We start from the raw sequence: 24,614 nt of genomic DNA, 5'->3' as shown, positions 1-24,614 counted from the left end.
AAGTATTATGATAAAGAAATAAAGAAATTCTATACTAGATGTTTCATCTGCAATTACTGAGACCGGGATGCTGGTGGTTTACCTACAGTCGCATGCACCCCCACCAAGCACCAAGCTATGGATGGCACAAGCCTGGGACGTGCCCCTCCAACCCCACGCGTCCCATTGGATTCATATGCTCTTCTACTTTGGAGATTGTAAACAATCATCATAGTAACCCATTCAATTGATCGTCAAAATGTCCCGACAAAGCGTAGCGGCGCGTAACTTATCTTTGACAGAAGAACTTGAGAGACTTGAGCAGTCAATCACTCTCACTCTTCAAGGTATACCTGGCTCTTTTTCTTTTCTCCAAGCTTCGCTGACAAGCTAATCCAGAAATCGATCATAACTTTAGCAAGTCGCATCGCATCGTGACAACAAGCATTCTACCTCTGGTGGAGAAGTATGGCGATCATTCCCGTGCTGTGTGGGAAGCTTCCAAAGTAAAATTGGTTTTTCTAATTGGAAGACGCTAAGCTGACACAGTACAGTTCTGGAAACAATTCTTTGAAGCCTCGGCCAACGTATCCCTCTCCGGCTATGAGGAGCTTGCCAACGATGACGAAAGCGAAAGCGTGGAAGAGAGCACTGCTATGAGAGAAGATATATCTGAAGATTACACAGCTCAGCACAACGAAGATGTCACTACTGCTACGGGTGCTGAACAATCTACTTTCCAAGCAGAGGATTCCATGCTTGACGACGCAGAGCTCTCAGGGAGCACACCTCGACCTGGAAAGACAAAGACCCGATTCTCCGACATGGAATCGCCTTACGAAGTTATGAAGCGCGAAATGGAGGACGAAGATGATGGCCACGATAACACCACGGTCCTAGACGGCAACGAGGACTCGACAATCCTGTTCGCCCAACACACCGCCAGACTCCCCGACATGTCGATGACGCCGCAGGGCCAGCGCGACCACACAATGACCGGTGAGCAATCTGCGCAGCCTCAGAAAGATCCTCTACTGCACCGAATTCTCGACAAGAACTATCGTATCCAGGCCACACCTCACAAGCCTGCATTGAGAACCTCGCCGCTCAAGAGCGCTCAATCAAAGAGCGCCAAGAAGAATGTACCAACCTGGAACGATTCGCCTGGCTCTTCACCCGAGATGGCAGTGCCAACTTTGCGTAGTGAGGCCTTCATGTCACCTTATAAGAGCAATGCCCGACAACGTCTTGCGGCTGCAACACAAGGCCCTCGAACGCCAGGTGTTAGTGTGCAGACACCAGCAACAGCACGCAAGACACGAGATGTTTTTGCTGCCGATGATAGCGCCAAGAGCAAAGACAAATATGAACTCAGTTGGGACAGTGACGACGATGATGAGGACATTGATTTGTACGCTGGCATGAGTCCGCCCAAGACAATCCAATTTGCCCTCCCCCCCTCAAAGCTTTTGCAAACACCAGGTTAGTTTTCCTAGCATGAAAATGATTATGTATGCTAACTTATGCCTACAGCCCGCGAAGCAAGCCAAAGAATTGTTGGCGATATTCTCATAGACGCGGGCGCTGATCCGAACTCGTCTGAATACAGCCCTTCAATGGTAAAGATAAACGAGGATATCCTGGATGATAGCTTCTAGTAAAAAGAGCGAATACCGCTGTTTATTTAACGAGTGTAATAGCTGGCCCCATATATGACCCAGTGGCCTATAGCCCAAAGATACCCTTCATTTTCCATTAATCTTTATGCCCACGCCCAAACCCGTTTATTTTAATCTGATGTCTGAATCAGTGTCGTCCAGTAACCATTCAGTGTAGCCCATCTACATACTGAATCGGATTTGTGACTTGAGAGCCTGCTCTTGGAGTTTTTTAACATCGATTTCTGCTCCGCCCTTTTGCTTCCTTTCTTCCTTCTTGACAAGTGGCGTGGAAGAGGAAACAGTGGCAATGGAGGCAGTTTCAGGGTCCGCATTCTTGGAGCTGCTGTACTTGGTAGCATCCACCTGGACTACAATGGCTGTTAGCAAGGTATCTGAGTGCTGCAAACCATTGCAGATTATGCTTACAGTTGGAGCTGGCGAAATTGTTGTTTCCGGCGTTGTCAGACATATTGATAGGGCTGAGGGAGTCTTGTGTGTTTTCTGATTGGCTGTGCCTTGAACAAGGTTGCTAATAAAGATATTAAGCTTAATGCTTGTCGGTTTAGAGCTGTTTGTTGCGTCTGTCTGCCTGAGAATGAAGTCCACAAGGCGTCGTTCTCGGACGTTTTATACATACTGTCTGGCATGCCATTATCACTTACAGGAATTGTTACCGGCCACTCGCAGGTAAGCAAGAAGCACCACAGTCTTGCGTATGCCTCAGTCATTGCTGGCGTGACTCATGACGAAAGCCACTATACCCTTTACTAGGGCTGACGAAAGAACAAAGCCATAGTCTCAAGTCGTAGATGAGGTAGGCAGAGTAGCCTACGTATTAGGGCTGACGAAGAGTCAGAGTAGGTAGAGGTGCGCCGGGATAATACAAGCATGCATAAGAGCATGCCGGATACTACCCTCCCTTCCATTAGAACGCGTTGACATGCAAGCGCCTGATGGTGCTTTAGGAAATTACGGGGAATTAGAGTACAGCTTGTATTCGTCAGGACGAGGTGCAGTGTATGTAAGAAAAAGATTCTTAATGTCCTATGCTAATATATGCCATTGGTTGTTCAGACTAACATCATGGAAATCTATTTAGATTTGTTATACGAGACGGTTTTGGAACTCGTAACTCTGGAATAGGAGTGGAAAAAGATTACACCTATTCCAATTCCACGACATTCTTGCTGCGTACTCCTTCAGTTTCCCACACCATCTAGTAACAGCCAGGCAGATCTACGCGCTTTCATTACGCTTCATGGGGCATCATATAGCCGCGTAATTATGTTGTTTGCTGAAGTCAGGTAGAGGACTAGTCGTTAAAGGTCTGCTTAACCTTGTAATTTGAGTCATAACGGAGAGCGGTCAGATACCAGAGCATACGTCACTGTTAAGCTTGTAGCCACGCGTTTTTGCTGCAGGTCAAGACAGCCGAAAGATCTATGCTCAAACGGGCAGTTATTTAGACATCTTGGAGTTGAGCATCATTGTAGATAGCCACATGTGGCGTCCTGTGGCTGTCCGTCTCCACATGTCCTGTGGATCTTATCGATAAGGAGGAACTTGTAGCGCGACTGCTTATCGGACAAATTTTCTAAATTTTTGGAAGTCGAGGCGAGACAGGTCGTGCTAGTTTAGTTGATGGTTCTTTGAAGTTGGCGAAGACGCAGCACGCAACCATGGAGGACCAAGTGCACAAGCCGCATCGCAAGTCCAAGGACAGAAAGGAAAAGAAACAGAATACGGGAGGTAAGTTATTGCTGTCTGTATATCTTGATTGCGACAGGCGCATGCTAACCATCCAACAGAGCGCAATCCAAAGGCCTTTTCCTTTGCTAACCCAGGCAAGCTTCAGAGGCAAGCAGCAAGATCGCAAGATGTAGGGCTCTCCTCTACCTACTACCTAGTTACCTTACAATTCTAATCATAGTCAACAGATCAAAGAGAAGCGTCTTCATGTCCCGCTCGTCGACCGATTGCCCGATGAGGCCCCGCCTCGCCTTGTAACTATCGTTGGCCCCCCCGGTGTAGGAAAGACCACTTTGATGAAGTCTCTCATTCGACGATATGCCAAGGAAACTATATCAGACCCTCAGGGCCCCGTCACGGTCGTTACTTCCAAGAAGCAGCGCCTGACCTTCGTCGAGTGCCCCAATGAGCTCGAGGCCATGGTCGATATCGCAAAGGTTGCCGACATTGTTCTCCTGATGATTGACGGAAACTTTGGATTCGAGATGGAGACCATGGAGTTCCTCAACACTCTAGCCGCCACTGGTATGCCTGGTAATGTCTTTGGTATCCTGACCCATCTCGATCTCTTCCGCAAGCCGCAGGCACTCAAGGACGCCAAGAAGAGGCTCAAGAGACGACTTTGGACGGAGTTGTACCAGGGTGCTCATCTCTTCTATCTCTCCGGTGTCATGAACGGCCGGTACCCTGACCGAGAAATCCACAACCTGTCGCGTTTCCTCTCCGTCATGAAGAACCCTCGCCCTCTCATCTGGCGCAACTCCCACCCCTACTCAATCATCGACAGCTTCCGAGACATCACACATCCTACTAAGATCGAAGAAGACCCCAACTGCGACCGATCAATTGTGCTATCCGGTTATCTACGAGGTACGAATTTTGCTTCACAAGACCAACGAGTTCATGTTCCGGGTCTAGGAGATTTCACCGTATCCAATATGGAAGTGATGCCAGATCCTTGTCCAACACCAAACATGGAAACGGCAATGGCCAAAATCGCAGGAAAGACTGGTCGAAGGCGACTTGATGAGAAGGAGAAGAAGCTCCATGCGCCCATGTCAGATCGTAGCGGCCTGAAGATCGATGGTGACGCTATCTGGATTACCAGCGACAAAGGTTTCAGTTTCGACAGAGAAGAGGACGAGGCTGACAGGGGCGAGGGAGAAGAGATGATCGTTGGTCTTCAAGCTGAGCGAAAGCTTCTCGGTCAGATGGAGGGTGGTGTGCAACTTTTCAAGGGCGGCGAGAAGGTCGAAGCAATTCCTGAAGAGGAGGATACAGGAAGAAAAACACATCGAAAGGCTAGGTTCGCACAGCAAGAAGAAGGGGACGAACAAAATGATGAGAATAATGAGGATCTCGCCAGCGACGAAGACGACGTCGACTCAGATGCCGAGGTCGAATTTAATGAGGGCAAACTGGGCAAGATGTTCCGCAAGGATGCTGACAAGGACCTTGACGAGGACGATCTTGCTTTTGCTGACAGTGATTCCGATCTTGGTTCGATGTCTGGGGATGAGGAGGTGGAAGATGATGAGGAATATGATTCCGACGAGGAAGCAGCAGCATTGAGATGGAAGGACAACTTGAACGGCACTGCAATGAAGCTTCACGGCAAGAGACGATCATATCACACAAGCGACCTTGCAAGGTTTATCTACGACGAATCGCTGAGCCCCGAGGATGCCTTGAAACGATGGAAAGGCGATGACGATGAGTCCGATGAGGAGAACATCGAAGATGATGAGGATGACGACGACTTTTTCAAAAAGTCCAAGCAAGAGCAGGAAGACTCTGTGGAGGATAGGGCGATACCCGCCTATGACTACGAGGACCTAGCTGCAAAGTGGGCATCGGAGAAGAATGTCGAGGCTTTGCGGCGAAAGTTCACATCGACAGCTCTTGCTGCTGGCGATGACAAGGACGGTGAAGGGGATGGTAGCGATTTTGAGGGCTTAGATGACGAGGATGATGAGGGTGATGGTGAATTTGAGGATCTTGAAGCCGAAGGCCAAGAACAGCCAGCACAGCCCGCACAACCAATGCCCGAAGACATCGAGGCCGAGCGAGAGAAGAACGCCAAGCGAAAGGAGGAACTTAAGATGAGATTCGAAGAGGAAGATCGTGAGGGTTTCCTGAACGACAAGGCCAACGCCCGACGAGATGGTGGTGACATCCAAGAGTTTGGCGAGGATGATTGGTACGAAGCGCAAAAGGCCATGATTCAGAAACAGCTCGACATCAACAAGGAGGAGTTTGAGAACCTTGACGAGCGACAGCGCTCTGTCGTCGAAGGCTACCGCGCCGGCAAATACGCAAAGATCGTCCTTGAGGGCGTTCCCGCCGAGTTCGTCAAGCTCTTCGATGCTCGCCGTCCCATCGTTGTTGGTGGTCTCTCTGCTACTGAAGACCGCTTCGGTTATCTCCAGGTTCGCATCAAGCGTCACAGATGGCACAAGCGTATCCTGAAGACGAACGACCCCCTTATCTTCTCTCTTGGCTGGCGTCGTTTCCAGACCATGCCCATTTACAGCACTACCGACTCGCGGACGCGTAACCGCATGCTCAAGTACACACCCGAGCACATGCACTGCTTCGCTACCATCTACGGTCCGTTGATTGCGCCAAACACAGGTTTCGTCTGCTTCAATTCCATGTCGGGTTCGATGCCTGGCTTCCGTATTGCTGCTACTGGCACAATCCTGAGCGTCGACGAATCCACCGAGATTGTCAAGAAGCTCAAGCTCACTGGTACACCTGCCAAGATCTACAAGAACACCGCTTTCATCAAGGACATGTTTAACACATCTCTTGAGATTGCCAAGTTCGAAGGCGCTTCCATCAAGACAGTTTCGGGTATTCGTGGTCAGATCAAGCGTGCCCTATCTAAGCCAGAGGGCCAGTTCCGTGCCACATTCGAAGACAAGATCCTCCTTAGTGACATCGTCTTCCTGCGAGCCTGGTACCCCATCAAGCCTCACCGCTTTTACAACCCCGTCACCAATCTGATCGGCTGGCAACCCATGCGTCTTACAGGCGAGGTCCGTCGTGACCAGAACGTTCCCACTCCCCAGCCCAAGAACAGTCAGTACCGTCAAATCGAGCGTCAGACTCGTCACTTCAACCCCCTTCGAGTTCCTCGTGCCCTTGCTGCTGAGCTTCCTTTCAAGTCTCAGATTATTGAGACCAAGAAACAGAAGAAGGAGACATACATGAAGAAGCGCGCTGTTGTCATGGCTCCTGGCTCTGAGGAGAAGAAGGCACGTGCTCTTATGCAGCAGTTGCTCACCATTCGCAACGACGCCGCTGCAAAGCGTCGTGCTGCAAAGGACAAGAACCGTGCTGCCTTCCAGAAGAAGCTGGCCGAGAACGAAGAGAAGAAGGAGGCTCGCGAAAAGCGTGAGTCCAAGGACTTCTGGCGCAAGAATGGTCGCAAGCGTGCTGCCGCCGAGGACGGAGGTGGTGGCAAGCGCAGGAAGTAAAGAGAGAAACTTGTTCATATTGGTTACCTGTATGCTGCATAGGGGTAGGATGTTAGAAAAGTGATAGATGTATACCTTGTTGGATTGGCGTTTCGAGAATTAAAAAATCAATCATACTGCAATACAAAAAGTACAAATAATCGCTTAACACAACACAATACTACTTGGAAGTTTCGAGCTTCAATTTATCTTGATGATAATATCACATTTTTCATAAATCAAATGATAACAATAACAATAAAATTGAAATAGTGCGTTGGCTTTGAGGCAGAGTACTAGTGGCACCTCCTTTCAGCAAGCTGCACAGTAATGATCCTAAACACCTATCATCGAGACACAAACGCACAAAAGCAAGCTGCAGACCAAATGCTAGAATCCATCCGCCGACGCATTAATCAAGGGTCTACCTTGAGACCCTCTCCAAGAAACGAGCATCTGTCCGGTCCATCCATATTTTAACCACCTTCATCAACGTCAACTAGAGTCGTTTGTATTGTGTGCTGAGCAATGCTCCCAAAGAAAAACCGATTCACGCCCAGGTCCAATCTGAAAATCCTTTGCTCCCGATTTAAGGAAAGACGTGCGCCCCAAAATGCCGTAAAACACATTTATTGCCCAGGCAATCTATGCCCTTTCTCAGCTCAAGTTCATATGGTAAGTGCACTACTTCCATCGTTTAAGAAGCAAGCATGGGCTCCTTGGCGGGGACAACATTCTCCAGAGGAACCTCAGGGGCCGCAGTGCCAATAGCAGTGGGCTCATTAATCTCCTCTCTCAAAGCGGCGGGAGTGGGAATTTGGGGAGGGTTGGCAGACGCAATGGGCTCGTCAGTAGGAGGAGAGGGAAACTGAGGCTGCTTGGCAGGGAGAGCAGAGTTGGAGTTCTGAGGCATGTCGATCTTCTGGCGAGAAGGAGTCTTGCCTTGGAGGAGATCCTGGACTTTGCCGCTGTAATCGCCAACGTATTGCTTGCTGATGTTGGAAACTTGCTCCATCTGCTTAGAAGCAACGCTCTGGATCTGGGCAGTCTGGTTGTTGATGAGCTCGGAAGCGTGGTGGAGTTGCTCGTCGATGAGCTCCTGGTTGGAAGTGTAGATCAAAGGCACAACAAAGGCAACAGTGGTACCAATGAGGGTAAGACCCCAGACGGGAACGAGCTTTACAAGGTAGTAAGAGATGAAAGCAGCGACGAAAGCCTGCTGATTGTTAGTATCATGAAGTGCTTTGGTTACGTTTGGAACTTACAGCAGCGGACGCAGCAACGTTCTCGGCAAAGATAATTCGCTGAGCCTCAATGACGAAAAAGTTGATGAGCTCATGAACGTCGCCAATAACGGCGTCCAAAGTCTCACGGGGAACTGTGTAGTATCGTCGAGGGCGAACCTGAGTAGCCAGACCATTGTTGAGAATAACCTTGCCAAGAACCTCAGCGAGAATGGTCACACCAAGGACCATCCAGGATGTCTTCAGACCCCATCGGAGGACATCTAGGTATCGTGCAGCAAAGATGGCAGAGACGATAGTGGCGTAAGCGATAGCAGATGCGCCTATTGCGTCATTGACATCAGCACAAGCCAATTACTCATAGAATAAAAATTTACTTACGAGGGTTGTTCCATGACAAGAGCTCAGAAAAGAATGAGTGGTAGTGAGTAAGAGGTTGGCCCGTAGCAGCGGGATTCGCAGGAGTGCGTCGAGAAGCGGCAAGGTTGGAGAGCTCTGTGGAAGCCTTCTTAGTGTGGCCATAGACATTTTGAGCAACGGGGCCTGGAAAAGAAAGAGCCAATATCAGTAACAGGCCAGATAACATGAAGGCTCTAGCAATTTTACACACCGTTGGCAACTGATTGGTACGCAGCAGCGGCGTCTGGAATCGAAGTCAGTTATCTAGTTCTAGCCGAAGCCATAGCGAACGGCGTAGCGATGAGCCAAAAGCGCAAGAGGACACTACATGATGTGGTTAGCATATCTGTCCGGATTGTCTAACCAAACGGTCAGCGATTTCGGAAGGCCAAAACTCACCTCACTGGTCTTGGTGGTCTGAAGAAGAGAGTTGCCGTTGGCGACAGGAGAAGAATCGGCCATTTTGAAGATCTGATGTGAAGATTTCGTACGTAAATGCGCTTGCGAGAGTACCGTCGGTGAGTTGCAAAGTCGAAAAACGGATGTGACTCAGGAGAAGGTGTTCTGTAGGAAGCGAAAAGCGGCGTGAGTACAGGTGGCCAGAGAAATTTTTGGAAAGCTGTTTAATGGTAGGCAAGAAAAAAAGGCGACAAGGGAACAGCTATCTCTCTCTACCTCACTCCGGTCCCTGTCTCTGGGCCTACGGATACAGCTCGAGGTAACTGCACCGTCCTCCTGGCCCGTCACTGTCTGACCAGCCGAAGAACTAAGGTAGGCCTAAGGGGCGGTCCAGTTGAGGGAGCGAGGTGAGTGGTCGTGTGAGAGAAATGGGCATGTCAAGCGAAACGAGTAGCCCCGTCGCTGGCAGAGACGGACGAGGCCCAGGATAGACATGGATAGCATGTGAAACGTACCTGAAGAGTGCTATGCTACCTTGTGGGCGAGGTGATAAAAGATTGGTAGATGAGGGTGGTATCTCGCCGGAAATGAAGAGACAAAAGGGCTGGAGGGTTTTTTTGTTTGAAGTTGAAGGTGACGGGAAGAGAGGGGAAACAATGAATTAATTTCACAGGAGAGGGAGAGGAAGGGAACGAGAAATGACGTTTGTACAAGAAGGAGGCTTCTACTCTTTTTGGAGGGGCCAGACACTGGACGAGACACAGTGACGACAGTGACGCCTGCCACAAAATCAGGAAAAATCTAGACTGCCCGACTTACAGCTCCAATCCTGACTCCTCCAGCACCTAAATTGGTGCACCCCACGTATTATTCGTACACTGTATTCCGAGCTACCAAGGTGCCGAGATTTGGTTTGATCCGGTTTACTATACCTAGGTAATAAACAATTCTTTCTATTTTGTGTGGACCGCCTACCTAACAACGCTCATCGATTGTGCATAGATGTCTAGATGCAGTGAGTTTAGCAGGCCCTTTGTTCCCTAGGAGCAGAACAAAAGCTGGACGATGGAGCTTGGATCCAATTCATCCATGATGCCCGCCAGTGGAGCTCTCTAGCTCTAGGTCAGGATGACGCAGTGCTACGCAACGTCTAGACCTATGGGATACCTCTACCACACTCTCCACATAGCAAGAGCTGCAGGTACCGCCAAGGTCACCCAAGGCATACATATGTGCAAAAAAAAACAAAAAAAAAACAGCCCGACTGAGAGCCCTACAAAGACGACATTCCACATGCGCAGCATTGAAAGCTCTAGCTCCCTTTGTTTAGAATTATATCTCATACAGCCGAGACGGAGCCTAGAACCAAGATTGTGGCAGACGACAGTTTACTGTTTCAAGCACAGCCTATTCTTACCCCGCTGACGGCATGGTCCGCAAAGCTGCATGAAGCCCAATGGGTGCTGTAACTAAATGATGCTTGCTTTGACGTGATGATCTGGTCACTTCCATTGCATGTGAAAGTCGCACTAAAAAGGGGGGGTTCTTTATCTTAGTAGGCTCTAGGCCAGAAAAAACGACCCGACCTTCCAATGCTGACATGGATGGTCTTTCAGCGCTCTAGCCCAAAGAGCATAGGTCCTATCTTCTTATCAAACCACCATCATGTCGCATCCATGATCAAGAATAGCAACAATATGTTCAAAATAAGGACGACGCATACATCATGCACTTCACTTATTACCAATACAGCGTCTTGCAGCTTCAATGGTTTTTACATAGTATGCAGTCCATACTATATGGACATGGCTTCGATATGATTTGTCCACTCAAAGTCTGACCATTACCTCAAGAGCCTATCAAGGCCCTGTATCTGCATCGTCATCTGTAGATACGTACCGGCTCGATTCCCGATTCGATCTCAGCTGTGGTCAAACATTAGTAGCAGCCAAGCTTGGATAATGAGAATAAAACAAAAGCTAGAAAAGAAAAAAAAGTAAAAATACAAAATGTATTTTCCATTACATAGACTTAGATATCTATCAATCCGCGATTGTGCAGCATTCTCAGAAATCACCACAGAAGCTGCCAAATGAGCACACCTTTTGACACCAACTCCCGTGCTAAGTAGACAAACGCCCTAACATATGACGACAATGATAGTGCTCTTTGTGGCACGCATGAAAACAAGGAAGAAACACCATGAGGGGCAAAGGCACATCCAGCCCGGCACAAAATAGCAAAGTCTCAGAGCTTCTCGCTGTGGCGTCCCAACAAATACTCCACAGTTGCAACGACGCATGCTTCCCAAATATGTACAAAGAATCAACGACTTCCACATCGAGTCAGTTTTGTGTAACCCTTCCACGAATATGACCCAATGGTAACCCAATACCAAACGCCTTTCTTTACCTTCGCCAACCCCAGAAACTTCCTCCTGATCCCGGGGACCCAGCATTTGCAGATGCGGGCTTCATTGCAACATCGTTCACAGCGGAAGCCCCGTGACCAGTAAGTAATCCGAAGACTCCCCCAGGACCGGATTGCGACGCCGACGAACTATGACCTGATACCGATCGGCTCAAACCATGTGATTTCCGTATCGACTCCAGCTTCTGCCGAGCTTCCTCAGCTTCTTGTTTGGCTACTGCCTCTGCCGTTTTGGCCTGTACCAGCTCAGCAAGTAATGATTCATGCTCACTCTGAGACGGCGCTGGACCTGTCGTGGTCACCGTTGGCACGCTTGTTTCGTGACCTCGAGGCAAAGATGACAGTCGCTTGTTGAACTTGCTCGTGACTTCTGGTTCATGCTCGTGCTGATGCTGGTGCTGATGTCGAAAAGGATGAGGCTGCGGGGGTGTGGTCTTGCTGCGATTAAGCTTGAACTCTCGAAGGCCGCCTCCACTCTTGCTGCTTCTGTCCACCTCGACTTCCTTAGTTGTCTCGTGCGCTGAGCTGGCTGACGATACTCTAGACTTCAACCCGTGTATCTGCTTTTCGAGTCTTTGCTTGTCCTGATGAAGCGATCTAACATGTGCATGGCTCTCCCGCAATTGCTCCTTCACGCCCGACATCTCGTGGTTTAGATCCAAGATCTGACGTTTGTACTCTTGTGATTGCGAAAGGGCAGCAATGAGCTGGTTCTTGGCGTGGTTTAACTCGTCCTGCAGTTGTGATTTTGAAACAAGCGACGACGACCGATGTTTGTCTTCATCGATCTGGAACCGCTGTTCGACATTTTTGAGTAAGCTCTCCAGATCTTCGGCCGGTTTGGGCTCTTCTGTGGGAGATTCGTCTTCACTGGACTCGACGGTTTCCTTGGGGCTTGGTGTTGTAGATTCGTCCGTTTCGTCAACTGGACTATCCTCCTTGTTGGGCGATACGGTGACCTGCGGGCTACTCGATCGAGACGACGTCGAGTCTGCCTTCTGTCTTAATCCATTCAGGAGGGACTGGACCGCTTTCTGATCCTCCTGTCGGTCTTCACGTTCTCGCTGTAGCTGGTTCGATAGCAACGAGTGGTTGCGCTGTAGCTCGCTCAGAGCAGTCAAGAGATCTTCGATCTGACTATGCAGGTTTCGTTCGTCCGTGTTCTTGTGGATGGTTATTGTCTTGTTGCCGACTGGCGTGGAATCGCGTCTGTCTTCGGTGTTGGAAGAATCTCTAGACATGGTAGTAGCATCTGTCGAAGTCGAACTTGTTACGCTTGCTGAGCTGGCCTCCATTGAATTTAATGTTGATGCGAGGCTCTGCTTTGATGCAGTGCGTCGCAGTATACTTGAGGGTCGTGCGGGTGCGCTAGTACCAGGGCTAAGGTTTGAGGATTTGTTGTTTGATGAAGCCCATATGCGACCCAGGAAACGACTAGCTGCGTTGGCGATCTCGGACCCTCTCACAGGGTTGGTAGCTGCTGCTTTGGAGTCTCGATAGCTTTGTTCGAGCTGCTGCATGTTTTCGGCGGTGACAGCACCTGACAGCCCGACAAAGTCCTGGACAAATTCATCGGCGTTGTAATGGTAGCAATCCCAAAGGCCACGAGATAAAAGAAGCTGCATCACGTCTTCCATCTCAGTGCAAGCCAATAGGCGTGCCTCGTTCTTCCTCATTAGGGATAGCGCGACTCTCATCAATGTCTCTGAAGCGCCCTCGGCGAATATCACATCGTATATGCGAAACAACATCGGCAAGGGACAAGTCACGGCGAAAAAGCTGAGAAACCATTGAGAGACATAGGCAGGGTCGACTTGGAGTTCATCAAGATGATTCGACAGAACCGGGAGGCTTTGGCGTAGCAACTCCTTGAATTGGAAAATGCGTACGTGGAGACCTGAGAGATCAGGGAGGAAGCACGCCCTTAGGTCGTACTGCTCCATGAGGCTGAGATTGTTGTTAGCCGTTGTCACTGTGACCAAGAATAGGGAGGGAAATTGAGAGAGGCTTACCGAACCAAAACACAGAATGCCTGTTTGTCGGGCATATGCATCAGCAATGGGCCGACCAGAAAGGCCAGCCCCTGACAATAGCCAATCTTGGTGTCGTAGAGACTGAAGCATTTGAGAACGCGACCTAGCATACGTTGTCCGTCACCCTCTGGATCGCGGAACATGTCCACCCCTGGGAAACTTCTGCCCAAGTCTTTGCCGATTATGACTTCATAAGGACTGGTCTCGCCAAGAAACCGATCAAACTGGTCTTCCAACATGGCATCCCGAGCTCCAGACATACTTTGCCAGACCACGCCACGCAGCGGCGGCGGGATACCTTTACGAATCTTATTTGAGAGAAGAGTCGGGAGCCGTGCAGCGGTCTGTTGGTAATCTTTGACGAGGGCAGCGTAAAACTCAAGGTCCGTCATGGGAGGCGGGGGTAGCATCGAGTATCGTAGAGCAGGCGGTGTTGGTCCTTGAACCATTTGACGAAGCTGTGCCATCGAAGGTGGGCGAGGTCTGCTGACTGCACTGCGTTCAGCAGTTGCGCGATCGACGCCTTGGACTTTGACGCTTTTCGGGTTCGTAGCCAACTTTGCGTTCTCCTGTTCAAGCCGGGCCAATAACAACGCCGTGGACTATACATGTTAGCTTTTTTTTTCCCTAATTGACAAGGAATTTGCAAATGCCTGAACTCACGTTGTCTGTTTCTTCGTCCTTCGTTTGTTCATCTTCCTTTCGTTCGAGTTTCTCCCAGTTCACCTCATCTTGGTCGTCTGATGAGTTATCGTCATCGGCTAGCTCCTCTTGTAACGTCCGTGTTGTAAGGATCGGCGGCGGCATGTTTGCTATTGATATGCGTAGGGCTCCTGTATCGATGGTCTCTTCCTTGGTCAGAGTTTTTGGCTCGTCTTCCAGACTCTTGTCCTTATCGTCCTCCAACAGGCTAGGTTTGGGTGATAAAGGGGATACAGGAATCTCAACGAGGTCGTCGTCGACTGGGTCTTTTGTCGGTGTTGTTTGATCTGTATCGGTGACCGAGTTGGCTATGGGAGAATCGAGGACTATAGGATCCGGTTCAGAGAGACGAACGGTTACCAAAGAGTCGTGGGCCATCTTGGGGGTCTCGGGAGCTGGGTCTCGTGCTATCATGGAGTCTCGTTCGGTAGACGCGGTTAAAGGGAGAGACTCATGGAGGCTTTCTCCAACTTGGGCGTCCATACCGGCCCGTCGAGTCGGCGGGGAGCTGTGGGTGAGTCTCTGAGACTGAAACGAAAGACACAATCCAGCGCCAGTGGGCTGACAGGAATTGGTTGTGACAGCGACAGATAAGACTGGGGGTGTCTCCTCTCCTGTCCTGTCGCGTGTTGGGTCGAGTTTGTGTATATCAAAAACACGGCAGAGCGGTAGCAAGTCCGAAAAGCAAGTTTAGAGATCGAAGAAGGGACCAGCCTGTCGAGAAAGAAGCCTCAAGTGCACATCGAGGGGTGGTCCCAGAGGCTGAAACGGAGCTCCTGGGGGCGATTGTTGATTTTCGGATTTGGAATCCAGATCAAACTTTAAGAACAAGCTAAATGTTTAGGTGAGATGGGTCAAGGGATAGAGTGTCGATGGAGAAGTCTAACGGATGAAGCATGCACAAAACAAAACAAAAGACAAAGAGCGTCTCAACAATCGAGCGAGGTTGGTGGTGGAGATTTCAAGGTCAAGTTCCATGGAATCTGAATGGGATGGACATTGTTCTTCACCTACAATTCTCCCCGTCCTGGTAGGAAGTTGAAGTCAGCCAGGGGTAGTCCATCCAATCCATAATATGGGCCCTTGCAGGTGCAGCGCGCAGTAGTTGGTTCCATTAGCCTTTTAGGTAAGGTACCTGCTGTAGGTCCTTGTCCGGGCTGCTCTGAGAGGTCAGCTGCAAGGTGCCCTCCATGAACTGAACCGAAGACGGGTGCATTGACCTGACATGCAGGGTACAGCCATTCACGATGCTTAAACGTGAATCCACTCCATTTCGCCCATTGGCCAATGCTCTGTTTGGCGATCCGCTCCAGGGCTGGCCAAGCGCCTCCATTGGCCTCTCGCTGGGCGCTGGGCGCTGGACGTGACAGTGATCCGGGGGGTTTAAGAGTGATAGACGGTGACCGCCATGTTGTGGATGGAAAGCATGAATGAGTTCCGTTCTTCCTAATCTCAGCTAACACGGACCCGACTGTGACTGCAACTGCAACATGCGAGTAAAAAGTCTTTAAGGATGCGCCTGACTCACAATTGTCTCTGCCGATCTAAAACAGCAAGCCACTCGCTGCACGCACACTTGTTTTTGGCGAATACCTGCCTGTACTATGGTATTAATCGTTCATCTCGACTATATATTTTGTTGTCAAGGAGATGAAACTCCTGCAACATCTTCATACCCAACGCGAAGGAAATGGGCTGTTTGTCGACTCCAATGACATACATCCGCTCCATAACTGACTTGGCCAAAACACGGGCCTTTGCAACTGATACCAACAACGTCAGTGCCTGTCCGGACGATGCTTGAATCATACCTACCTACGGACATGCACGAACTGATGAGTGGCGCGTCGTCGGTTGTGGCTTTTTTTGTCATGCACGTTTCCGGGTGCCTTGCAGGCTTGCAGCCATCCCTGAGACCCTGACAGGAACAACCATCCAATGGATCGTGCCCTTCACTTACAGTGTGGCACGTCTCGACCCAAGGTTTGCAGTTCTCTTTAACTTTATGGCCGATCTGCCTCGCTAGTAACAGTCCGTTGTTATCTTTGGAATGTGTCGACATGCTCCCAAGTCGTTCTGGAGCTTTTTCTCCAGATCATCCACTGAGAACGTTACCTTTGGATCCAAGCTTCAAAGAGCATTGCAACGCAACGCCTCTTACCTGAACAATCGACTTGTGTCGAGATGCTAACTCGATGTAGTATTCTTGTCCATTCACGATCGATTTGGTTTCTTGTTGGGTGAATTACTTCGGGTATTAGGGTATTAAGATGCCGCTTCTGCCAGATAAGCTCGAAGCCATATAGCTAGTGATAAGTAATTTATTCGTGGTATTATTATTTTGCGCATCCTTGTACATTACGTAGGTAGTTTGTGAGATTCATCAGCCACATTGTATCGTTCGTCATTCCTTCACATCGTATCCTAACCATCCTCGAGCCTAGGAACTCCCGCAATGAGGGTATAGAAGACTTCCCAGCGCTCCCTCGTCATTCATTTGACCATCTGCCCACGGCAGCACTCGCCGAGCTCCTGTTGATATAACAGCGAAATGATTCATCGTGGTGGCGATGTTGCATATTCCTTTCATGAGACCTGTCATCCATTCGAGTCCCTTTAATATATGGCACAGGAACCCGTATATGACATCAGATCCGGTACGCTCCCAAATCATTAGCCCACAAAGTGGCATCCAACAATAGCTGGTCAAAGCCCAAATCGAAATTAAGAGTGGTAGAGTGCTGAAGAGCATCGAGGGCAAGTCCATAACAACATCGAGTAAAGGATTCAAACAAATTGGCTTGGTGGCGGTCTGGTTCCGAAGATAGCGTATGAGAATATTTCGAACCGGTCGAAATATGGAATGTGAAAAGATGTGGTGAACAATTATCTCCAAGAACTCTGCGTCTATTGGATAATCATGGTCGATAACGTTGCCCGGTTTGTCAACGACGTTGCGCGAAACTGGCAGCTGCTCGGATGCTGAGTCTAGCCCACAGGTACATGTTGGTTGTGGTTTGGCAGCAGGCACGGTCTTTTTGATCATCGCAACACCATAATTCTGTTCAGGATGTGCGTTTAGCCACAGCTGGACCCTTGTTTCTGTATCCATCAGGCAAAGATAAGTCGACGCTATTTGCTTCCTTCGTGTAGAGCCATTGCATTAGGAGACACAGTTAACTTATCAACATTCGGAAAGATGAAGGCATTGACGACTTATAAGCTCATGGGATAGGCATGGAGTCCTCATGGAGACTGACCACAACAATTTATCCTATCACCTCCTGTCGAAAACGTATATATCTGCGACCTTTGACGAACGTCGGGCAGCCACGAGCTTCCCAAAGCGGAGCAAGATGTGTCTCGTGGGGGGACCTCATTGGCACAGACAACTATCACAACCAGCCATTGCAGATGTCTTGACCAACTCACTTTGAATCCGGATTCGCAAAGCCACGTTGGTCGACTTTTATTGTATTTTACGACATTAAAGTTTTTGTCTTGCCGTTGCATGCGGGGCATGGCGGCTTCAGACGATATCCGAAAACTTGGGACTTCTCGAAACAGCGGAGTCATTAAAGTCGACGGATGTAACTCTCAGAGGTAGTTGATCCAGTGTATGTTGTAAAGCATGTATCGACGAGTTTCAAAGGAAACCGTTCCGGGCGAGGGCTCTAGTCAATTGTAACTTGAGCCCAGGTTGTGTTTACAGTTTGACGTTGTTGATAACAACCAGGTACACTAAACCAGAGATTTAACTTTACCGCGTTAGTAATCAGCACGATATGAATCGCAAGACGCAGAGTTTGGATGCGTCTTGTATCACTAATACCAATAATTGCATCTTGCTTGGGAACAATGCACGTGTATGCTACATTGAACACTAAAATAGCAGTCCTTCGGTTATCGCACGCCTCTTTAGTCTATAGGTATTGTGTCGTTTACAACTACTATCTAGATCCAAGCGAGAGATTCTGTGCTTAGTCAAAACATCAACCCTTCTAAATTGCAAGGCTATGTATAGCTGTATTCAACATTGAATTGAGGCTTAAATCCGTTCATCTCCATTATGAGGCACCTGTATGGTGGTGAAACAATCAACTTTGCATCGTTTGCTATAGGTTAAGACTGACAACGCAACCCAAAGCTGAATTAGAAGTGGGTTACGAATTCAAGCTGACATCCTCCACTCTGTACTACTTGGTAAATACTCCGATCCGCTGGTAAACCACTGTTACTTTATCAGGGCGTGCTGTGCTCCTCCCTGAAACTGAAATTATCTGTACCACCTACTGCATAATGCTGATTGCAGCGGTGTGGCTTGATTACTGGATCATGTTCCAGACTACATCCCCAGAAGTCGTTAGAAGCACTTGGATCCGAAATAGGAAGACGCAATTGATCAGGTGAGAACAAGAAGAAATCCATTTCTCGTATGAATACCGTCCCCGCACATATCTGCTACGGCGGTGAAGCAGTCGGGCGTGGGGGAATCGACATATGGCCGTAGTGATACCACCCTACAGTGTTGCAAACTGCATGCAATCTGCTACCAACGCGCGCAAACTGACCTATCAGGCCCAAGTCGAGATTGGATCAAACAATGACTGATTTCATGAAGCGATGAACTCACGCATACATACATGACCGGGGTTGTTCTGCAGGTCAAATGGACCGGAAGATCATCCGTGTTGCAAAGAAAGGTGATGGCCCGCAGCAGGAAGCATGATGAACATGGAGAACATTGGTTGGTGGCATAAAGGAGTTAGTCGAGATCTGCGGAACATCCAGACTGTTGAGTGCCCGATTAGCTTGTACTCGGGTGAGGGGATTGTGATAACACAGTGAAACTATCGCGAGGGGTTAATTGGCGGTTTCTGTCTGCCCCCCGGATTATGACCTGAAGGAGTCTAACTGAATTTGACTTTGCATCGAGATGGCTTTTATCATCTCCCATGATAGAATAGAAACTTGCAAATGCCGTTGAATTTCTTGTATCTGTGTTTGTAAAACGCAACGAGGCACAAAGCGACAGAGACAAACATTCCGTATTGCCGTCCGGATACATGCCGATTTCTTCATGATCGATTGGATGAGATGACTGAATCGAGCCAAATGTCTGCTGATCATGGGATCGGTCTTTGTTGCAGAGGGAGTGGACCATGGGCTCCAGGTGAGACGTCTGGTCGGGTCTTTTCTGTTTATTTACAGATGAATGAGTGGATCAACACACCAAAGATCAAGATTGTTGCTTATTACGACGACATGCACAAGAAAAAAAAAACACTACGCCATCATCAGCATCATAGTCAGTCACAGCATAGTTGGCTGTCAAAAACCTCGGCTACGATTGTGTCGGTGAGCTGGAGTGAGGTCAGATATTGGATCGACGTCAGCCAGCCATTTTACCTTGGACGTCTGTCTTTGAACGTCCATCTACCTTGACAGATCGTCCAGCCATAAACAATGCTCATCCACCCGTCCACCCACCCTATGCTGTTAGCAGTGGGCTAACTTGACTTCAGTTGCCAAGCTGCGAGTCAGAACAGGCCATGCTGCAAACCTTTCCCTTTCATCTCCAAAGTCGTCCACTGTCCCGCACATGGTGCAAATCCAAATTGACAGGGGATCATGGGCTAGGTTATTTGCTGATCCACCTCCCTATTTTCTTCAGTTGTGCCGTTAGTGTTAGATTTGCTTGTGATGAGGGGGAAATCTGTCGGTTTGGTGTTCAGAGGCTGAAAGAGCAAGGATATGTCATCGCTACTGTCAGTGACAGAACGCCTCAACACCACTGCGAGAAACAACAAACTATGAGCATTTGTCTCCTGTCTTTGACCACTGCGAAACCTCCATCTCTCACATGGTCTTACAGTCCCGCAAGCTATCGAATTTCCTTGGTTTTTCAACCTCTAGTAGTGCGTGTAAGTCGACCTTTCAGTGGACCTCTCGACACCCGTCCAAATAAAACCTGGTCCATTGACGTTACACCCTCACGATCCTGGAGCCGCTAACCGTCTAGTTCGCTCAGGGGACTTTGCAGGTATCTATTGGCTGCGGAATAAGCGAATAGGTACGTGATGCTCGCCTGCTTTAGCGTCCAAGGTTGGAGCGACAGCGCCCCGGGCCTTGAAGTGTGTACCAAGTAGGCCTGCTTCTAATCCTTAGCTCGAACCCTGGGCCAAGCAAATATTGGCAGGGAACATCTCGCTCCTACACCCTCTTCTTCCTACCAAGATTGTAGAACTCGACTCCAGCAACGGGGTATTGTTGTTTGGTTTTTTTTCTTGTTTCTTTTATCATCCCTAATTCCCCCTCCCACACTCGTTATAGAGACTCTCTTCTCTCTTCTCAACACCAACCGACCGACCTTCACAGTACTGCACACTCCGCGCCGCTCCCCTCCATGGCGCGTTGAGACGACATCAAGCAAGGCGGAAAGCTTGCACAAGTTACGGAATCACCGACCAATGTTCCCCTCTCTACTGCGACGCCCTAGGGCTGGCCCCCGTCGAATCGATCGTCGCCAGAACACAAGTGCTTCTCCCTCTCCAGGTCCTGCGAGACGACGCTATACTTTGGAACGACATGCAACGGCTGATTTCACCGAAGCCGACGACGACGATGCTGACTTTACCCACGACGAAGGCCTGAGGCGGTTCCGGAACAATGAACGGCGTACGAATAATGACGGCGACGAGGAGGAGGAGGATGAAGACAACAACGACGGTGACGAAGAATATGGAATGAATGAGGATGGACGACAGAGCGGTCTACCTGTTCTGCCTTTGTTTTCTGCCTCTCATTTGGGTATGTGCCGTTATTATTCCTTATATCGCACAGTCGCAAGCCTCACGAATACTGACTAACACTACTTGTGCAGATTCTCTGCCAGTGTATAGTATAACACACGCCATCAGAATTATCATCTCAACACGAACCGAGACGACTCTATCATGGGACCAGCTTCGCTCACCTCAGGTGTCCCAATTCCTTGTCAAACCTATGCAGCAACAGATTCGCGCTCAGCACTTCAACCGCGCCACGTTGTATGCTCTCATGATCAACTGTCTTCAGTTCAGCAAAGAGGGTGCACGCTACCCAGGCAATGCAGGCATAAGTAGCACTCGTGCCAAGGTTTGCGAACTGCTGACTCTCAAACTCCTGAAAGAGTACAACACCCGCGAGCTCATTGATGCCCTGGCCTATGATTTCTACCCGCTTCAGGGGCTTCCTGGATCTCAATTACCTACCTCTCCACGAAAGTCACCGCCAGCTAGTTCCCTGCCTTTGATTGCGTCTCGGACTTCAACTCTCGAGGTTGCGATCCGAGCCTCAGCCAAGCATCTGCTTGCGCATCCTCTGGTTGTCCAACAGCTCGAGGCTATTTGGAGCGGCGCAATCACCTTCCATTCGTCTGCCGACAGTTTACATCGCGAGCCCCCACCAATCAATAGCCGCAATTCAAACGGCTTCATAGGGAAAGCAGATGACAGAACGCCGCTACTCGGATCGTCCGCTCCGAAGGACTCTTATTTCACTCCACCAGGGCGTCGTACGGCGTCACTCTACGATCCTCGGCAAGCGTCTCTTCTGAAACTCTCCCGACTCCGAGTTCCCCGATACAGGTCCTTCCTTTCAACAATCTCTCTTGCGGTCTTGATTGGACTGTTCCTTGCTGTTCTTGCTGAGCGCTCAGTTCAGATCACAGGTTTGGAACTGATCTTCTGGTTCTGGAGTGCCGGTTTCATGCTAGACGAGCTCGTTGGTTTCAACGAGCAGGGGTTTGAGCTCTACATCATGAGCGTTTGGAGAGTCTTTGATCTCGGTATCCTGTTGTTGCTAATCGTCTATTACTGTATGCGAGCATATGGCGTTTTTCTGGTCGATCCTCATCACTGGAACGACCTGGCGTATGATGTTCTCGCAGCGAATGCGATTCTGCTTCTGCCACGCATCTTCAGTATCCTGGATCACTACCAATACTTTTCACAGCTGCTCATTGCTTTTCGATTGATGGCTGTTGATCTTGTGGCGGTATTCATTCTAATTGGAATTCTTTGCAGCGGGTTTTTCTTCTTCTTCACATTGACAAAGAACTCATTCGGGGCAAGCGATGTTGCCTATAAGATTTTTCAGATTCTTATGGGGTTCACCCCTGCCGCCTGGGAAGTGTAAGTGAATTAGACTGACCGTTCCCATTCCGCAACTAACATTTGGTAGATGGGATGCGTACAATTGGCTAGGGAGAGCCTTGTTAGTTCTATTCCTGAGTATTTGTCATTTCCTTGTCGTGTAAGTCACCTCCTTCGCTTTAATTTTCTTGGTAGCCGTTCATCTTGTGCTGACCTTGTCAGGACTATCTTGATTACTGTCTTGACCAACAGCTTCATGGCTATTGCGAGCAATGCAAACGAAGAGCACCAGTAAGTTGTTATGCTTCATTCAAATATGTTTGTTCTAATCTTGTTTCAGATACTTGTTCGCAATTAACACTATCTCCATGGTGAAGAATGATGCCCTGTTTTCATACATTGCTCCTAGTAATATCTTTGCCTGGCTCCTCATGCCTCTTCGATATTTCATGCCATTGCGGCACTTCGTTTGGCTGAACCGGACAGTCATCAAAGTCACACATTTTCCGGTGCTATTTTGTATCTACTTGTACGAGAGATACTGGCTTGCGCCATCTATGTACGAACCTACCGATTTGGTGGAACACCCAAATCGCGACCGGACTCGACATATCTCCTTCATGGATCCTACAAGCCGAGCCGCCATCTTTAGTCCAAGCGTTAGGATGCGCGAAGAGTCGGTGGCTGGCTTCCAACAGGATCGAGCTCTGGAGGAAGTGTTCCGGCGCCTGCCTGATCCTCTGACATTGAGAACACAGAGACGCCAGGAGAGACGAAAGACGCAAACCGCAATTCGTAACTGGATGGACCAGCACGACGACAATGAACCTTCTCCGGAGGCCTCGATGCCTCATTGGCAACGAAGATCTAGCGTGGGCCTTGCTCGAACCAGCAATTTGAGGCGCGTCTCGGATGTCAGATCGATAGCAAGTGATCCTGCTGATCTAATTTCCAACGCTGGACAGCCTCTCTGGCCATCTCATTTCTCCAGAACTCGTCTAGCCGGTGAAACCGAGTACAAGGACCAGACAGATGCGGATGGAGATGATGAACTTGTGACAAATGATGAGGATGAGGACGATCATCATACCAATGCTGCTCAAAGCCAAGTTGCCCGGAGTCATCGAATTAGTGAAGAAGCCGACAGCTACTTTGCACCGAATGCCAACAGTTTTGGAAAACTAGCATCGTCCGTTAGCTCATCGGGCAAGAGTAAAAACTTGGCGCCAACTCCGAGACCCAAACGAGGTGCGCACAATCGAACTCTCTCCACAAACACGATACTTTTCAACCCCCAGGACTTCAAGCCAGTGTCAAAAGCGTCTTCACTTTCACCTCCTCCCTCCGGCCAGCCGCGACCGCGTACCAGTGGGCGCCCGGCAACGGGAGAAAAGACTCCGAGACGCAGCTCACCCCGTCGTACTATATACGTCACCAACACCAAACCTCGGCCAGTAATGCCACCGCGAGGCATAACCGAGGCCGGAGCTGTCAGTCGATCGGCCCTTTTAAGTATTGAGCCACGCAACCGACCCAAGGACGTCCGGAGGTTGTCCTCAGTTGACTTGAGTGCTATTTCCGATCATGTTGGAGGGGATCCTATTGGAGCCATGCCAGGTAGTTTCCAAACGCAAATGGCCATGGCCATGATGAAGGACAACCATCTGCGGGGGGTCGGTGGTAACGACTCCGGTGACCGCGACAGAATGGGAAGGCTGGTGTTGGCCAGAATGAAGACGTTGGAGGAGAGTTTTGCGGATGTCATCAAGGAAATGCGCGACTTGAAGAAGTCTTCGACAGTTCCTACTACGCGGCGCAACTCCTCCGGTGAAGAGGGCCCTTCGGCGCAGATGATAGAGGTCGCTGGACGAGACAGGCTTAGGAAGTACACTATGGAAAACAATCAACGAAAGGTGGCGTCTAAGCGACCAGTCAGTCGGCGAAGTTTCAAGGAAGCCAAGCCGGGCTGGGATACCAAGGGGAAGGGGAAGGAAGTGGCATACGAGTCTGACGACGAGGCTGAAACGGACGACAGTCTGTTTCAAAAAGGAGGCTCATTGTAAAAAAAGAGGGGGAACATGGCATGTGTAGGCGTTTTGGCTGAATTTTGTGATTCGTGCATACGATATGTTTTAATGGCATGCATTCGGGGCGTCGGAGCGTGCCGGACAACGGTGGCTGGGAGGTCATCAATGGCGAGTATGGAGTAATGAGGCGGTAGCATACGGTGATTTGATCGGTATAGCTGTAGAATTATAATGCATTTATGCTCGAGTGAATAGTATTGAGTATTGCTTCGAACCTTGCTAGCCGTGGTTGATAAGGTGTCGCAAGGACAAGCGAATTATGATCACTTTGATTCACCAGAACACAATACAGACCAACCATATCTAGGTTACTCAAGGACTCAGAGCCGCAGAGG

General features: G+C 49.3%; 7 protein-coding genes across 7 annotated transcripts; 3 read left to right on the top strand and 4 right to left on the bottom strand.

Annotated features, from left to right (window-relative positions):
* Positions 1–238: 238 nt before the first annotated feature.
* On the top strand, positions 239–1,637 carry FGSG_09794 (uncharacterized protein; the record flags this gene model as incomplete). Its single annotated transcript, XM_011329594.1, has 4 exons — positions 239–326; positions 379–485; positions 534–1,461; positions 1,513–1,637. 4 exons carry the CDS (start codon positions 239–241, stop codon positions 1,635–1,637), a joined length of 1,248 nt encoding a protein of 415 aa, XP_011327896.1.
* A 1,682-nt stretch (positions 1,638–3,319) lies between these two features.
* Positions 3,320–6,871, top strand: FGSG_09795 (ribosome biogenesis protein BMS1; the record flags this gene model as incomplete). The annotated part of the gene is made up of 3 exons (XM_011329593.1): positions 3,320–3,389; positions 3,449–3,519; positions 3,578–6,871. The coding sequence occupies 3 exons, from the start codon at positions 3,320–3,322 to the stop codon at positions 6,869–6,871; spliced, it is 3,435 nt and encodes a 1,144-aa protein (XP_011327895.1).
* Positions 6,872–7,138: 267 nt separating this feature from the next.
* Positions 7,139–8,955, bottom strand: FGSG_09796 (uncharacterized protein; the record flags this gene model as incomplete). Its single annotated transcript, XM_011329592.1, has 5 exons — positions 7,139–8,066; positions 8,116–8,417; positions 8,476–8,637; positions 8,705–8,737; positions 8,898–8,955. The coding sequence occupies 5 exons, from the start codon at positions 8,953–8,955 to the stop codon at positions 7,548–7,550; spliced, it is 1,074 nt and encodes a 357-aa protein (XP_011327894.1). The 3' UTR covers positions 7,139–7,547.
* A 1,934-nt stretch (positions 8,956–10,889) lies between these two features.
* On the bottom strand, positions 10,890–13,040 carry FGSG_13646 (uncharacterized protein). Its single transcript, XM_011329591.1, has one exon. It carries the CDS (start codon positions 13,017–13,019, stop codon positions 11,301–11,303), a length of 1,719 nt encoding a protein of 572 aa, XP_011327893.1. The 5' UTR covers positions 13,020–13,040; the 3' UTR covers positions 10,890–11,300.
* A 290-nt stretch (positions 13,041–13,330) lies between these two features.
* Positions 13,331–14,471, bottom strand: FGSG_13647 (uncharacterized protein; the record flags this gene model as incomplete). The annotated part of the gene is made up of 2 exons (XM_011329590.1): positions 13,331–13,957; positions 14,019–14,471. The coding sequence occupies 2 exons, from the start codon at positions 14,469–14,471 to the stop codon at positions 13,331–13,333; spliced, it is 1,080 nt and encodes a 359-aa protein (XP_011327892.1).
* Positions 14,472–16,497: 2,026 nt separating this feature from the next.
* Positions 16,498–17,169, bottom strand: FGSG_13648 (uncharacterized protein; the record flags this gene model as incomplete). Its single annotated transcript, XM_011329589.1, has 1 exon — positions 16,498–17,169. One exon carries the CDS (start codon positions 17,167–17,169, stop codon positions 16,498–16,500), a length of 672 nt encoding a protein of 223 aa, XP_011327891.1.
* Positions 17,170–19,154: 1,985 nt separating this feature from the next.
* On the top strand, positions 19,155–24,255 carry FGSG_09798 (uncharacterized protein; the record flags this gene model as incomplete). Its single annotated transcript, XM_011329588.1, has 8 exons — positions 19,155–19,230; positions 19,583–19,738; positions 20,436–20,867; positions 20,941–21,612; positions 21,769–22,231; positions 22,281–22,352; positions 22,445–22,483; positions 22,602–24,255. The coding sequence occupies 8 exons, from the start codon at positions 19,155–19,157 to the stop codon at positions 24,253–24,255; spliced, it is 3,564 nt and encodes a 1,187-aa protein (XP_011327890.1).
* Positions 24,256–24,614: the final 359 nt, after the last annotated feature.

The sequence above is a fragment of the Fusarium graminearum genome, chromosome 4 (genome assembly GCF_000240135.3).
Source record: "Fusarium graminearum PH-1 chromosome 4, whole genome shotgun sequence".
Classification (NCBI taxonomy): domain Eukaryota; kingdom Fungi; phylum Ascomycota; class Sordariomycetes; order Hypocreales; family Nectriaceae; genus Fusarium; species Fusarium graminearum.
The sequence above is the reverse complement of the archived record's forward strand: the minus strand, read 5'-3'. Positions and strand labels throughout refer to the sequence as shown.